Source organism: Capricornis sumatraensis, chromosome 5 (genome assembly GCF_032405125.1).
Source record: "Capricornis sumatraensis isolate serow.1 chromosome 5, serow.2, whole genome shotgun sequence".
Classification (NCBI taxonomy): Eukaryota; Metazoa; Chordata; class Mammalia; order Artiodactyla; family Bovidae; genus Capricornis; species Capricornis sumatraensis.
This window is the reverse complement of record NC_091073.1, coordinates 118,625,568-118,638,938: the sequence shown is the minus strand read 5'-3', so window position 1 is coordinate 118,638,938 and position 13,371 is coordinate 118,625,568. Positions and strand designations below refer to the sequence as shown.

At 48.0% G+C, this 13,371-nt stretch overlaps 1 protein-coding gene across 10 annotated transcripts in view; it reads left to right on the top strand.

Moving 5' to 3' along the window:
• PRKAG2 (protein kinase AMP-activated non-catalytic subunit gamma 2) overlaps positions 1-13,371 on the top strand; it is a 314,724-nt gene that overhangs the window by 259,749 nt on the left and 41,604 nt on the right. For 3 of the 10 annotated variants that reach the window (XM_068972778.1, XM_068972783.1, XM_068972785.1), the window contains one exon: positions 11,249-11,257. The exons of 6 other annotated variants lie outside the window; for them this stretch is intronic. In XM_068972778.1, the coding sequence (XP_068828879.1) occupies positions 11,249-11,257 (9 nt within the window). Of the gene's footprint in view, positions 1-8,355; positions 8,362-11,248; positions 11,258-13,371 lie in introns of all 10 variants that reach the window. One more of the 10 variants, XM_068972779.1, reaches the window with a different exon arrangement.

The window sequence follows — 13,371 nt, the reverse complement described above, 5'->3', positions numbered from 1 at the left end:
CGTTGATCTCATCTAATCCTCAGAGCAACTCTATGAGTTAAATATTTTTATCATCCCTGTTTTATAGAGGGGGACATTAAGAGGGTTGAGAGGTTAAGTAAGATACCTCAGGGGATGTATCTGAGAAGGTGGGGTCACCAGGTTTCAAACATGGTCGTTAGGCTCACTGCACGGGCCCCGAGCCAGCCTGCATTCCCAACAGGAAGTAGTCCCTTATCCGGAAACCCACTTTCCACGCCCTCACCTCCCATCCCTTCTTCAGCCCCTTTCTGCCTCTCCACCCGAGCTCCCCAAGGTGATCCTTTGTGGCTCCGTTCTGCAAACTCCAGCGGACACTTAGCCCTCTTCTCATTCTGAGCTCTTAGTAGCCGTCCCCAGAGACAACCTCCGCCCCCTTCTCCCACGGAACACTCCGGGTGCACTCCTCGTCCCTGTCTCCTCAGTGGTTCTCCTCTTTTTTCCTTTTTTGGTTCTGTTCTGTTTTGTAGTAGCAGGTGGAGTGAGGTCTGACTCACGCAGACATTAGATACGGGACCCGGCTCTGCCCAAAGCCCCCCTTGTCTTCTCCTCCTGTCCTCTCCCCTAGACAGTCCTACTCACTCCCAGGGCTGTAATTACCCCCTGCCTGTTGCCCAGTGTTCTAATCCCGTGTATTTAATTACAGGATGCTTTAATAACCGATGACGCTCCCGCAGTTATCTCCAGCCACATCTCTTCTGAGTATCCGGTTGCCTATTGGATGTCTCCACCTGAGGCACCAGCACCTCTCTCACCCATCCTCCCGCTCCCCTCTTCTGTTTTCTCCTCCAGCCGGATTCAGTAAATGGGCACCCGTGTCCCCCTGGTTTTTTGCTTTGTATTTTAACAAGAATGATGTTGAGCCCTGCCTCTCTCACCCCCACATCCAAGCGGTCTGTCCTCTCCCCATCACCTCTTGAATCCCTCCCGTATGTCACTCTGCCATCGTCACCTCTCTGCTGACTGTTAAACAGCCTGATCACCCAGCATCCACTCTGGCCCCCTTCAGTCAACTCCACATGCTGCAGTTAGCAATACTTTCTGAAAACATGTGTCTAATGGCATCATTTCCACGCTTAAAAGCCTTCTCCGGCTTCCTCTGCCTTTAGGCAGGACTCCGGTCTTCTCCCCGTGTTCTCTGCCCTTCCATTCTGCCTGCCTCACCTCACACCACCCTTCTCCAGGCCTCCTGCACGCTCCTCAGCTTTGTTCTCTGCGCCTTCTGGACTTCAGGTGGGCTGTCCCCATTCCCTGGATGGTTCTTCCCTGTCCTCTGAGCCACCCGCTGGCTTTCTTCAGGTCTCAGCCTAAATGTCACTCCCTCAGGAAGAGCAGCTTTCCAGAATCCCCAGACCAGCCTTCACACCTTATGTCATGACCCCACCTGGTTGACGGGGCTGTTCAGGAGAAATGTGTTTGTTCACGTTTCCTTGCCGTTGTGTAAGCCCTGTGAGGACAGGGCTGAAAACTTGCTATTTGCCAGGTCTCAGAGATACCATGATAAACAAGACCTCGTTTCAGTAAATAGTTGTCACATACGTGAACTCATAGTTTTGGGAGCTTTAACTTTTACTCTGGCACGTGGGCTCGGTGTACTTCAGTGGTTAATGTTATTTCTTATGAGGATATAAAGGCATTTCTATTAAAGGCAGTGAGGAAGCCCCCTTGCCAAGTTGATGTGTGCTAATCTAAGAGCAGTGACAAGGCAGAGGTGAGATGACCTGGGTGTACCTCCCAGGTGTGCCGAGACTCCCGCTCCTGAACATGAGATCAGGGTGGACTCTGTCCGGAACAGCTTCAGAGGCAGTCATGGAAACGTGATGACTTACTCACATAAGCTGGTGTCCCAGGAGAAAGTCTCTTAGATCTTTCTTTTGTGGCTGTGACTGCACTTGTGCTGATGTTAGGGGAGAAGTCCAGCTTCACTCAGATGCTCAAAGGAGAAAGTCCTTTGGTTCAGTGCAGTTCAGTCGCTCAGTCGTGTCTGACTCTTTGCAACCCCATGAATTGCAGCACGCCAGGCCTCCCTGTCCATCACCAACTCCCGGAGTTCACTTAAACTCACGTCCATCGAGTCAGTGATGCCATCCAACCATCTCATCCTCTGTTGTCCCCTTCTCCTCCTGCCCCCAATCCCTCCCAGCATCAGTCTTTTCCAATGAGTCAACTCTTCGCATGCGGTGGCCAAAGTACTGGAGTTTCAGCTTTAGCATCTATTTGGGAAAGTTTTGGTCAAATTTTAGTCACATCTTAAATCTTTTCATTTGCTGCCTCTGTCCCAGTTAAAGCTGTTTCCTGTGTATCTGAATTTACATCACATCACTGAGGTTCTGAACTTTGTAGTACCTCATTCATGTTATTTTAGGTTATACTTTGGTCATTTGTGTTTTTGTAAGTTGTTGTTCAGTTTCTCAGTTGTGTCCGACTCTTTGAAACCTCATGGACTGCAGCACGCTAGGCTTCCCAGTCCTTCACTATCTCCCAGAGCTTGTTCAAACTCATGTCCATCAAGTCAGTGATGCCATCCAACCAACTCATCCTCTGTCATCCCCTTTTCCTCCTGCTCTCAATCTTTCCCAGCTTCAGGGTCTTTTCTAATGAGTCAGCTCTTTGCATCAGATGGACAAAGCATTGGAGCTTCAGCATCAGTCCTTCTAATGAATAGTCAGGGTTGATTTCCTTTCGGATTGATTGGTTTGATCTCCTTGCTTTCCAAGGGACTCTCAAGAGTCTTCTCCAACACCACAGTTCGAATGCATCAAGTTGCTACCAGTAGATTGTTTTTCATAGACCACGTATTGTGGAATGTGTACTTGTTTCAGTAAGATCTCAGCAAGACAGACGTCACTTCGTTTGGCTCTTCCTTTCACAATGACTCCTTGAGCTTTGATGCTTACACATGTGGCCTGTCCCGTCCCCCTTTAAGTTGCATGTGTAATTAGTGCCAAGTAATCAAGAGCATAAGTCAGACCCAGGTTGGAGTCCCACTTCTTCAACTTAAGAGCTGTGAGACCTTAGGCAAGTTATTTCAATCTTCAGTTTCTCTTTGTGAAGCAGGAAGTAGTCATAGCACCCAGCTAAATAGGATTATCCGTGCATTAAATAACCTGAACGTAATGGTACCTGCCCTGTTGTATCGTCTCCACGAATATACTATGGTGATGCCCTTGGAAAGGACCAGAAAGGCAAACAAGCCAAAAGGTAGAATCAGGCCACCATCAGTGCTTCATCCGGTGACTGCGGCTGGCCCAGCGACGGCTTCGGGGTCAGACGTCTCTGCGTGTGACAATCATATGAGTACCGTCCAGTCAGCAGCACCTGTGACCTATCCCATCCCTCAGAATCACTCTGCAGGAAAGATGGTGTCCTCCCCATTTTACAAACGAAGAGATCCAGGCGGGAGGGGATGAAGGAACTTGCGGAGCGTCCCGAAGAATGTGATGGCAGTTCTGGCACAGATCTGCTCTAGGCGTGCCCCGTTCGTTCTCCTACACAGACTGCAGCCGCCACCCGGAGTTCCTGTAGCCCCAGCTGGAGAGGCACGTGCTCTCTGACGTACCAACATACCTGACATACTGACGTGCCTGACGTACGGACGTACGTACCATCGGTACATCAATACCTGACGTACTGACATACCGGACGTATTGACGTGCCTGACGTACAAACATACGGACTGATGTATCTGACGTACTGACGTACACGTCGTACTGATGTACCCAGGCCTGTGGGCTCAGCAGGGAACCGTTTGTCCTCCCTGCCTGACTCTGCAAATCACTTCTCGGCTTTGGGGTGACATCATGACTCTGGGCAGCACTCCTGCGTGCTGTAGAAGGATGCTGTGCTATGTTAGAGGCAGCCAAAGGACCCATTGTGTCGCTGAACCCCAGAGACGCACACACGTTTACAGGGGTGTTGAAGTGCTGATAACTGGAATATGTCAAGGCGCGTCCGAACCGCATTCTAATCCAGATGTCAAACAGAAGCACGCTGATCGGGACAGGGTGACAAGCCTGTCTGAGCTGTACCTGACCGGTTCACTGCGCTGGGTCCCACATTGTGGTTCAAGGTGGTTTGTTGAATATGTTCATGTCTCTCTCCTCCCCGACCCAGAAATGCTAGCGAAATGTCAACAATCCATGAAATCGAATACAAAAAAATAGCCTTACTCAACAAAAGCTAAAGCTTAATTCTTGGGAAAAGACCAATAAAATGGGGTAAACCTGTGTCAAGTCTGTTCAAGAAAAAAAAAATGAAAATACCCGGTGTTAGAAATAAGGACTAATAATAAATGTAGAGATTTAGAAAGTCACATTGAAAGAAATCTGAATATATCAAATTATATCAATACATTCAAGAATCTTTTCAGTCACTTTTGAGTACGTTTCACCAGTTTGTAGTTTCCTGATCGATTATCCCTTTCATCAATCACCATAAAAGAAGTTAAAAGGTAATCAATTGAGTTATACTCTTCAAATGGGTGAACTTTATGGTTGTGAAAGATTTTTTGTTTGTTTCCAGTAATTAAAGGGCCTTACCCTTCCTATGGACAGAGGAGCCTGGTGGGCTGCAGTCCATGGGGTCCATGGGGTCACTAAGAGTCGGGCACGACTGAGCGACTCCACTTTCACTTTTCACTTTCATGCATTGGAGAAGGAAATGGCAACTCACTCCAGTTTTCTTACCTGGAGAATCCCAGGGACGGGGGAGCCTGGTGGGCTGCCGTCTGTGGGGTTGCACAGAGTCGGACACTAGTGAAGCAACTTAGCAGCAGCGCCCTTCCTCTGCCCCTGCAGAAGAGGCCTGGGGTTCAGCCTGTTGATGGGTGAATTCTGTAAAAGCCTCAAAGAACCACTAAGGCCACAGTCACTTTAATTATTTTAGGGCTCAGGAAAGGACAGCAGGGACCGTGCTCCTTCTGTGGAGCTCGCTTGATCTGAACATCAGAACCGGTCGGTAGCACACAAAGAAGAAAACAAACGATTCCCCTGGTATTTAAAGTATGGGCAGAGCTCCCACAAAAACATCGGCAGAGTGAGCCATGCAGTCTGTGGTGACCAAACAAGGTCTTGTCCTACAAATGCAAGATTGCAGTTTATTAGGAAGTCCACCAAGGAATTAATGTCAGCAGATAAAAGGAGAGAAACCTCTGCTCATCTCAGTAGATACTGTAATGGCAGCTGATAAAACTCAACCTATGTTGCATTAACAAAATCCTAAAGAAATAAGCTAGAGAAAGCAGGAAACTCCTTCGGGTTGCAGGAGCTGGCTGGGGCAGCCCCAGGTGGTTTGTGGCATCACCGCTGTGATCAAGGGGTTCCTTAATCTCCTGGCCGGCTGCTGCTGGGGGCTGGACCCTTGCGCGCCAACCTCGGTCCTCACTGTTGCTTCAGCTCAGAAGTTGGGCTCTGTTTCCTGAGAAAGAAGAAACGTTGGCTGTGGTAGATGTTTGAGCCATGTAGTTCTGAGAATTTTCAAGTGGATGGGAATCAGTCGTTTCAAGGTCACAGCCTTGTCTGTTTGTGACATTCTTTAGGCATTTATTGCAACTAACCTTTAAATTTTATTTTCTTTTATTATGTATTGTATGTTTGTTTATATTACTGTTTATTTGTTGCAACTAACTAATTCGGGAAACTTTGTGCCTTCACTTACATACGCTTTTCCTACTTTTAGTAACGCTTTGCCCCCTTGTCTGGAAGAGCATCTGTATCTCTGTCTTCAGTGCACCCTTTTGCCCCCAGCACACACGAAGCCAAGCGTATACAGCATGGAAAGGAACAAAAACTAACGCGCTTCATTTATTCTGCTACCTTTATACGTCCTATAAAATTATGTTTAAACTTTGACTTTGTTGATATCCATGTATCTAAGCATTTTAGGAAAATGTCCACAAGAGTTTACTCTTTTCCATATACTTTTAACTTTAATATTTCCCTTTCTGCTTATTCTTGCTGAACTATTTTAAATTGTTTTTGCTTTATTTCTCGCTCAGCTATTTTAAATGATTTTTGCTTATTTCTTGCTCAACTATTTTAAATGATGTCCTAAAAAGAAAAGATAGGACTTCCCTATAGCTCAAACGGTAAAGAATCTGCCTGTGACGTAGGAGACCAGGGTTTGATCCCTGGGTTGGGAAGTTCCTCTGGAGAAGAGAATGGCAATCCATTCCAGTATTTTTGTCTGGAGAATTCCATTGACAGAGAAGCCTGATGGGCTGAAGTCCATAAGGTTGCAAAAAGTCGGACACAACTGAGCGACTAACACACACAAAAAGAAGATACTGTATGAATATGGGAAACTTATATTTCCAAGTGTGGAATAAAGTATAAAGGACAGATATTAAAATGACTGACCTATTGATAGTCTTTTTTCTTTGTGAAATTACAATGTAAGATCTTACATTAAGTTAAAATTAATAGGAATTGGAAATAAGCAGTCAGTTTTTTTAATTTGGGGGGTTTTTTAATGCTATTTGGGCGATGTATAAATTTTGTTTTAAAGTGCTTCTAATCCTACACCCTTGGGGCTTCCCTGGTGGCTCAGACGGTAAAGAATCTGCAATACAGGAGACCCAGGTTCAGTCCCTGGGTTGGAAGATCCCCTGGAGAAGGGAACAGCAACCCACTCCAGTATTCTTGCCTGGGAAATTCCATGGACAGAGGAGCCTGGCAGGCTACAGTCCGTGGGGTCACAGTCAGACACGACTGAAGTGAACTTGCATCCTTACAGCCTCGGCTCTTGAAGATGGGGGTTGGATCCTAACTGTGACCCCTGCCTTTCCCTGATGTGTCTGTCAGTCCCATATCAGTTAGCAGCTGTGCACTTGTCCTGACACACTTGAAGAACTAGCTGCCTCTGAAGCTGCCATCCGCTGCAGATGTCTAACTTTGGTACAAGACTCATCACGACTGCACAAGGGCGTTACTCGCAAAGCCCCAGTGGGGGCATTGGCGGTGGAGGGGGTGCTTGTGGCTGAGGGCCTTTGAGGAAGGCGCACTGGGCCTGTGAACTGAACGAGGAAGGCGGAGGAGGCTCCCAAGGCCGCCATGACAGTGCTGCATACCCGGTGGCTGAGAACAGGGGCCTTTCACCTCCCGCAGTCAGGAGGCCTGATACTTGAAAGCAGGAGTCAGCAGGGCCAGCGCCTCCTGGAGGCTCCAGGAGGCTCCGCCACAAGCCTCCTTCCTCCCTGCTTCTAGTCTCTGCTCACCCTCCTTGCCGCCTGGCAGTGCTACTCTGACCTCCGCCTCCACCCAGCATGGTCTCCTCCTCTGTGTCTGCGTCCTCTCTCCTGTGAGGACATGGGTGGTTGGATTTAGGGTACAACCTAGTAATCCACAGTGGTGGTGGTATCGTTGTTGTTCAGTCACTCACTCATGTCCGACTCTTTGCGACCCTGTGGACTGCAGTACACCAGGCTTCCCTGTCTTGCACCATCTCCCAGAGTTTGCTCTAATTCATATCCATTGAGTCAGTGATGCCATCCAACCATCTCATCCTCTGTCGTCCCCTTCTCCTCCTGCCCTCAATCTTTCCCAGCATCAGGATCTTTTCTAGTGAGTCAGCTCTTTGCATCAGGTGGCCAAAGGGAGCTTCAGCTTCAGCATCAGTCCTTCCAATGAACGTTCAGGACTGATTTCCTTTAGGATTGACTGGTTGGATCTTCTTGCAGTCCAAGGGACTCTCAAAAGTCTTGTCCAACACCACAGTTTAAAAGCATCAATTCTTCGGTGCTCAGCTTTCTTTGTAGTCCACCTCTCACATCCATACATGATTACTAGAAAAACCATAGCTCTCACTAGACGGACCTTTGTCGGCAAAGTGATAATCTGCTTTTGAATACGTTGTCGAGATTTGTCATAGCTTTGGCCTCATCTCAAGATGCTTACCTTAAGTACACCTGCAGAGAGCCTTGTTTCCAGAAAGGTCTTGTTCTGTCATTCTGGATGAACACCATTCAGAAAGGCAGGTAGGACTGCAGTGGCCCCTACCTGAGGCAGTGCACTGGGCATTGCCTTGAGGCAGGCACAAGGCAGGTCCCAGAGCTGAGAAACTGCCTTTGAAAGGAAGTGTGGATGGGATCCTAGGGTGTGAAATTCCTGGGGGACGTACGTGGCGGCTGAGTGGCTGTGCTGAGAAGTGAGGACGTGTCACGGGTGTTGTGTAATCAGATCTGCTTTCAGGGAGGGACCCACTGGTCCGTGTGTAGAATTGTTCCCGTGTTAGCTTAGATGTCGCAGTTTCCAGATTGTTCTGCTAACCGTCATAGGTAAACAGTTCAACATATACTTTTCCTAGGCGGCAGTAGTCTTCAGTCGCTCCCGTGGACAACAGCCTTGGGTTAGCGTGTGATGGAATATGTAAGGTCCATCCATCCACAATGGGCAGCTTTCACAGACCACAACATGGGTGCCAGTGAGACACCCTTTGGTTCCCTGGGGACCTTGTGATGCTGTCTTAGCCCGGGTTACCTGTTGAGTAATGAGAGCTTGAACTGGCCTTCTCAGGAATTTTAGTAATGTATTCCAAACAGCCTCTTGTGGTTGAATGGTTTGGGGGGTTTTGGTTGTTTTTTTCTTTCTCTTTGGTTTAACTCCAGTTGACTCTCTATTTCCTGTTTCAGTACATTTGTTCCTTCAGGTACGATTGGAGACTTCATCATCATGGAAATAAAGTAAACAGTACCCTATTCAGAAAGTTCTGCCAGGGGTGGAGAAGCAGTGACATTTCGTAGTATTATACTTTATTCTCCTAACTTTAAAGGCTAACACTTTTGTTAGCAATATTATTACATAATTAGTAATCTAGCCTTTGTAACAAACCAAAATTCAATTTACTATTATCTGTTTTACATATTTAACGTTTTGCTTTGTTTGGTCAAGGTTTTTACATTACCAAACAAATGTTACAGACCTGCCTCAAAACCCAGAAGTGCAGGCTAAGCATGAGAAGAACATCAGCCGGAGAGCCTCATCCTAAGTACCTTCCCAGCGGCCCTCAGGATTACCAGGGCCGGCAGGTCAGGGTCTGGGGAGACTAAGACGACAGGGCTGCCTGTGAGGTGCTGGCCCGGAGGGGTGACAATTCAGGCAGATGAATAATTGAGACAGACGCACCCCACTGATGTGAGACGTTAGTGATTGAAGGCACACCGCCCACCACCAGGGAATTGAGGGAGCCCCTCTCACAGCGAGACCCCAAGGGCCCAGCTCCCCACATCCCTCTGGCATGGGGGCTGCAGCTGTGAGCAGGGACGCCTGGGGAGGCTGACAGGGAGTCACTGCCCCGGTGGGCTCTGGGAATGTGGGCCGTGCCCCAGGCAGCCCCATCCTCAGGAGGGACCCTGCCACTCCGAGCACCAGTCCTAACAAGGGGTTGGATTGTGACTCAGAGAATGAGAGGGATACAGTGTGTCCACACTGAGGTTAAAGTGTGAGTTTTTAATCATGCGTAAGTCGTCACTGTGATTCGTCGGTCGTGACAAACACGCCAGCGCATCCTTTAGGGGAATGTTATCTCACAAGATTGCTGTTATTCAGTCACTCAGTCCTGTCTGACTCTTTGCAGCCCCATGGACTGCAGCACACCAGGCTCCGTTGTCCTTCACCATCTCCCGGAGCTTGCTCAAACTCATGTCCATTAAGTCGGTGATGCCATCCAACCATCTCATCCTGTGTCTTCACCTTCTCCTGCCCTCAGTCTTTCCCAGCATCAGGGGCTTTTCCAGTGAGTCGGCTTTTTGCATCACGTGGCTAAAGTACTAGAGCTTCAGCATCAGTCCTTCCAATGAATATTCAGGATTGGTTTCCTTTAGGGTGGACTGGTTGGATCTCCTTGCAGTCCAAGGGACTCTCAAGAGTCTTCTCCAACACCACAGTTCAAAAGCATCAATTCTTCAGCGCTCAGCTTTCTTTATGGTCCAACTCTCACATCTATACATGACTACTGGAAAAACCATAGCTTTGACTAGGTGGACCTCAGGTGATCCCTGTAGGGGAAACCCAATGTCGAGAATACAAGGAGCTTCTGTGTCTTCACAGCTTTACTATAAATCTAAAGTTATTCAAAATGTTTATTTAAATATTTTTTAAAATCAGACGAATTAAGATGGTACCCCAAAATATGTTTAGCACACAAAATTCACAGTTTTGGGAGCTGACGCCGTGGGTAACTCCCCTGCATCCAAGTTCTCTTATCTGAACACCTCTACCTGAGGGTATTCTTTGGCAGCTGGACTTGTGGGTTTGAGGCAGGTCACCCCAGGGTGACCCCTAACCAAAGTGGGCAGGGTGGTCCTGATGAGGAGGCATGCACAGCCTCTCCGGGGTCCCCAGCAGCTGTGACTGCATGGAGCTGTGACCTGCCAACTAGAGCTCCCCCTTTTTTAAAATTATTTTATTTTTAAAAAATACTTATTATTTATTGATTTGGCTGCACCAGGACTTCATTGTAGCATGCAGGATTTTCTGTCTCTGTTGCTGCCTGAGAACTCTTAGTTGCAGCAGGTGGGATCTAGTTTCCCGATCAGCGATCAAACCTCGGCCCCCTCCATTTGGGACTGTGGAGTATTAGCCACTGGACCACCAGGAAGGTCACTAGAGCTCTTTTTTTTTTTAATTAATTAATTTACTTGTTTTAATTGGAGGCTAATTACTTTACAGTATTGTAGTGGTTTCTGCCATACACTGACTTGAATCAGCCATGGGAGTACCTGTGTCCCCATCCTGAACCCTCCCTCCCACCTCTCTCCCCATCCCATCCCTCAGGGTCATCCCAGTGCACCAGCCCTGAGCACCCTGTCTCATGCATTGAACCTGGACTGGGGATGTTTCACATGTGACAGTGTACATGTTTCAGTGCCATTCTCTCACATCACCCCACCCTCGCCTTCTCCCACAGAGTCCAAAAGTCTGTTCTTTACTTCTATGTCTCTTTTGCTATCTCACATATAGGGTCATCATTACCATCTTTCTAAATTCCGTATGTATGTGTTAATATCCTGTATTGGTGTTTTTCTTTCTGACTCTTTCCTTTCATCTCGCTTCCCCTGGTCTCACAGGTCAGCTGTGGGAGAACCCACACTAAGACCATCTGCAATAAATAGGTATTGATGGACTTGATTAACGTAGTAAATGGGTAAGATTCCAACCATTCAAAGAAATTAGCATCCAGGAAGAGAAAGACTACCGGAGCTGTGCGGATCACACCTGGCTCGCCCAGTGAGGAGCCGTGGAAGGTGCAGAGTGGACACAGCCTGCCCTTCCTGACTCGGGGTCGCTTCTGCCCGCGGCCTCGTTTGGTCCAGCACCTCACCCGTCGGGGGACGCACATCCCAGAGCCCTCGCTGCCCCCGCCACCTCACATGCTGGGAGGACACCGCAAGTGTCTGCACAGCGGGTTGGCCAAGCAGACAGCAGCTCCTCGACACGGATTGAAATCCCACTCCTGTCACTTCCTAACTTTCTGAGTCCACCCCAGTTGCTGAGTCGGCTCACACATAGAGCAAATCCAGGCACACCCTTCGAGCTTGTCACATAAATTGCATGGGGTCACTTCCTGTAATACCTGGGATCGCAGCGCAGAAACAAGCACTCAGGCAGTCAGTGCCCTTGTGGAGAGGATGGCATTTGAAATGGGGCAAGGAAGTGGAGAGCAGGACGTTTCCATTACGGCAGGAGGAACGACTGCCAGAACGTGAGATTAAGGACTGCAGGGAGCTTGGCAGACAGCTGTGTGCCTGGACAGAACAGGAAACAGGCAAGCAGGGTCACGGAGGAGCCAAGCCCGGAAGCCTGAATGCCAGCCAGGGTCAGCTGACTTTATTCCACGAGCAGGAGGGGAGATGTGGAAAAAGGCGGCTGTGCCAGAGGTGGTGGGAAAGATGGGAGTTTGAATTCCGAGTTACAGTGCCCCAAAGAGAGGTCAGAATTGGAAATAGAGGTTTGGGAGTAGTTCACTAAACAGCTTTATCGTGAAATTGGCAAACCAACCAGCATGGACTCTCTTCACCACAGTCGGAAATGGAATAACGGGCTTCTTGACACAGTCAAGGAAGTTGGTTCCTGTCGTGGCATTTTACACTTTTAACTCTCATCTTGCTAATTCTGTTGTCTGTAATCACTTAGTCATGTCCGACGCTTTTGTGACCCCATGGACTGTACGCCACCAGGCTCCTCTGTCCATGGAATTTCCCAGGTGAGAATACTGAAGAGAGGTGCCATTTCCTTCTCCAGGGGATCTTCCCAACCCAGGGATCAAACCCATGTCTCCTGCATTGGCAGGGGAGTTCTTTACTGTTGAGCCATGAGGGAACCTCCATCTTGCTAATTAGTATGTATAATAAAGTGAGATGTTGGGCTGAATGAACTATAAGCTGAAGTCAGGATTGCTGGGAGAAATACCAACAGCCTCAGATAGGCAGATGACACCACCTTAAGGTAGAAATCAAAGAGGAACTGAAGAGCATCTTGATGAAGGTGAAAGAGGAGAGTGAAAAAGCTGGCTTAACACTCAGCATTCAGAAAACTAAGATCATGGCATCCAGTCCCAACATTTCATGGCAAATAAATGGGGGGGAAAATGGAAACATTGACAGATTTTATTCTCTTGGGCTCCAAAATCACTACAAAATCACTACGGATGGTGACTGCAACCATGAAATCAAAAGATGCTTGCTTCTTGGAAGAAAAGCTGTGACAGACCCAGGCAGCGTATTAAAAAGCAGAAACATCACTTTGCCAACAAAGCACCATCTAGTCAAAGCTGTATTTTTTCCAGTAGTCATGTACAGATGTGAGAGTTGGACCATAAAGAAGCCTGAGCACCAAAGAATTGATGCTTTTGAACTGTGGCACTGGAGAAGACACTTGAGAATCCCTTGGAGGACAGTAAGGAGATCCAACCAGTCCATCCAAAAGAAATCAGTCCTGAACATTCATTGGAAGGAATGACGCTGAAGCTGAAGCTCCAATATTTTGGCCATCTGATGGCAAAGAACTGACTCATTGGAAAAGACCCTGATGCTGGGAAAGATTAAAGACAGGAGGAGAAGGGGACAACAGAGGATGAGATGGTTGGATGGCATTATTGACTCAATGGACATGAATTTGAGCAAGCTCTGGGAGAGAGTGAAGGACAGTGAAGCCTGGTGTGCTGCAGTCTGTGGGGTCACAAAGAGTCAGACACGACTTAGCTACCAAACAACAATAATAAAGCAGGTTTTTTCTCCCTGGATATTTTATCCAGGTAATCTAAATCTTCCCCAAATGTAGAGGTTGGTGTGGGCTGAGCAGTGTGGAGGTGTGTCCTGTGAGTGGACCAGGAGATAGGAGTGAGGTCCTTGCAGGCAGG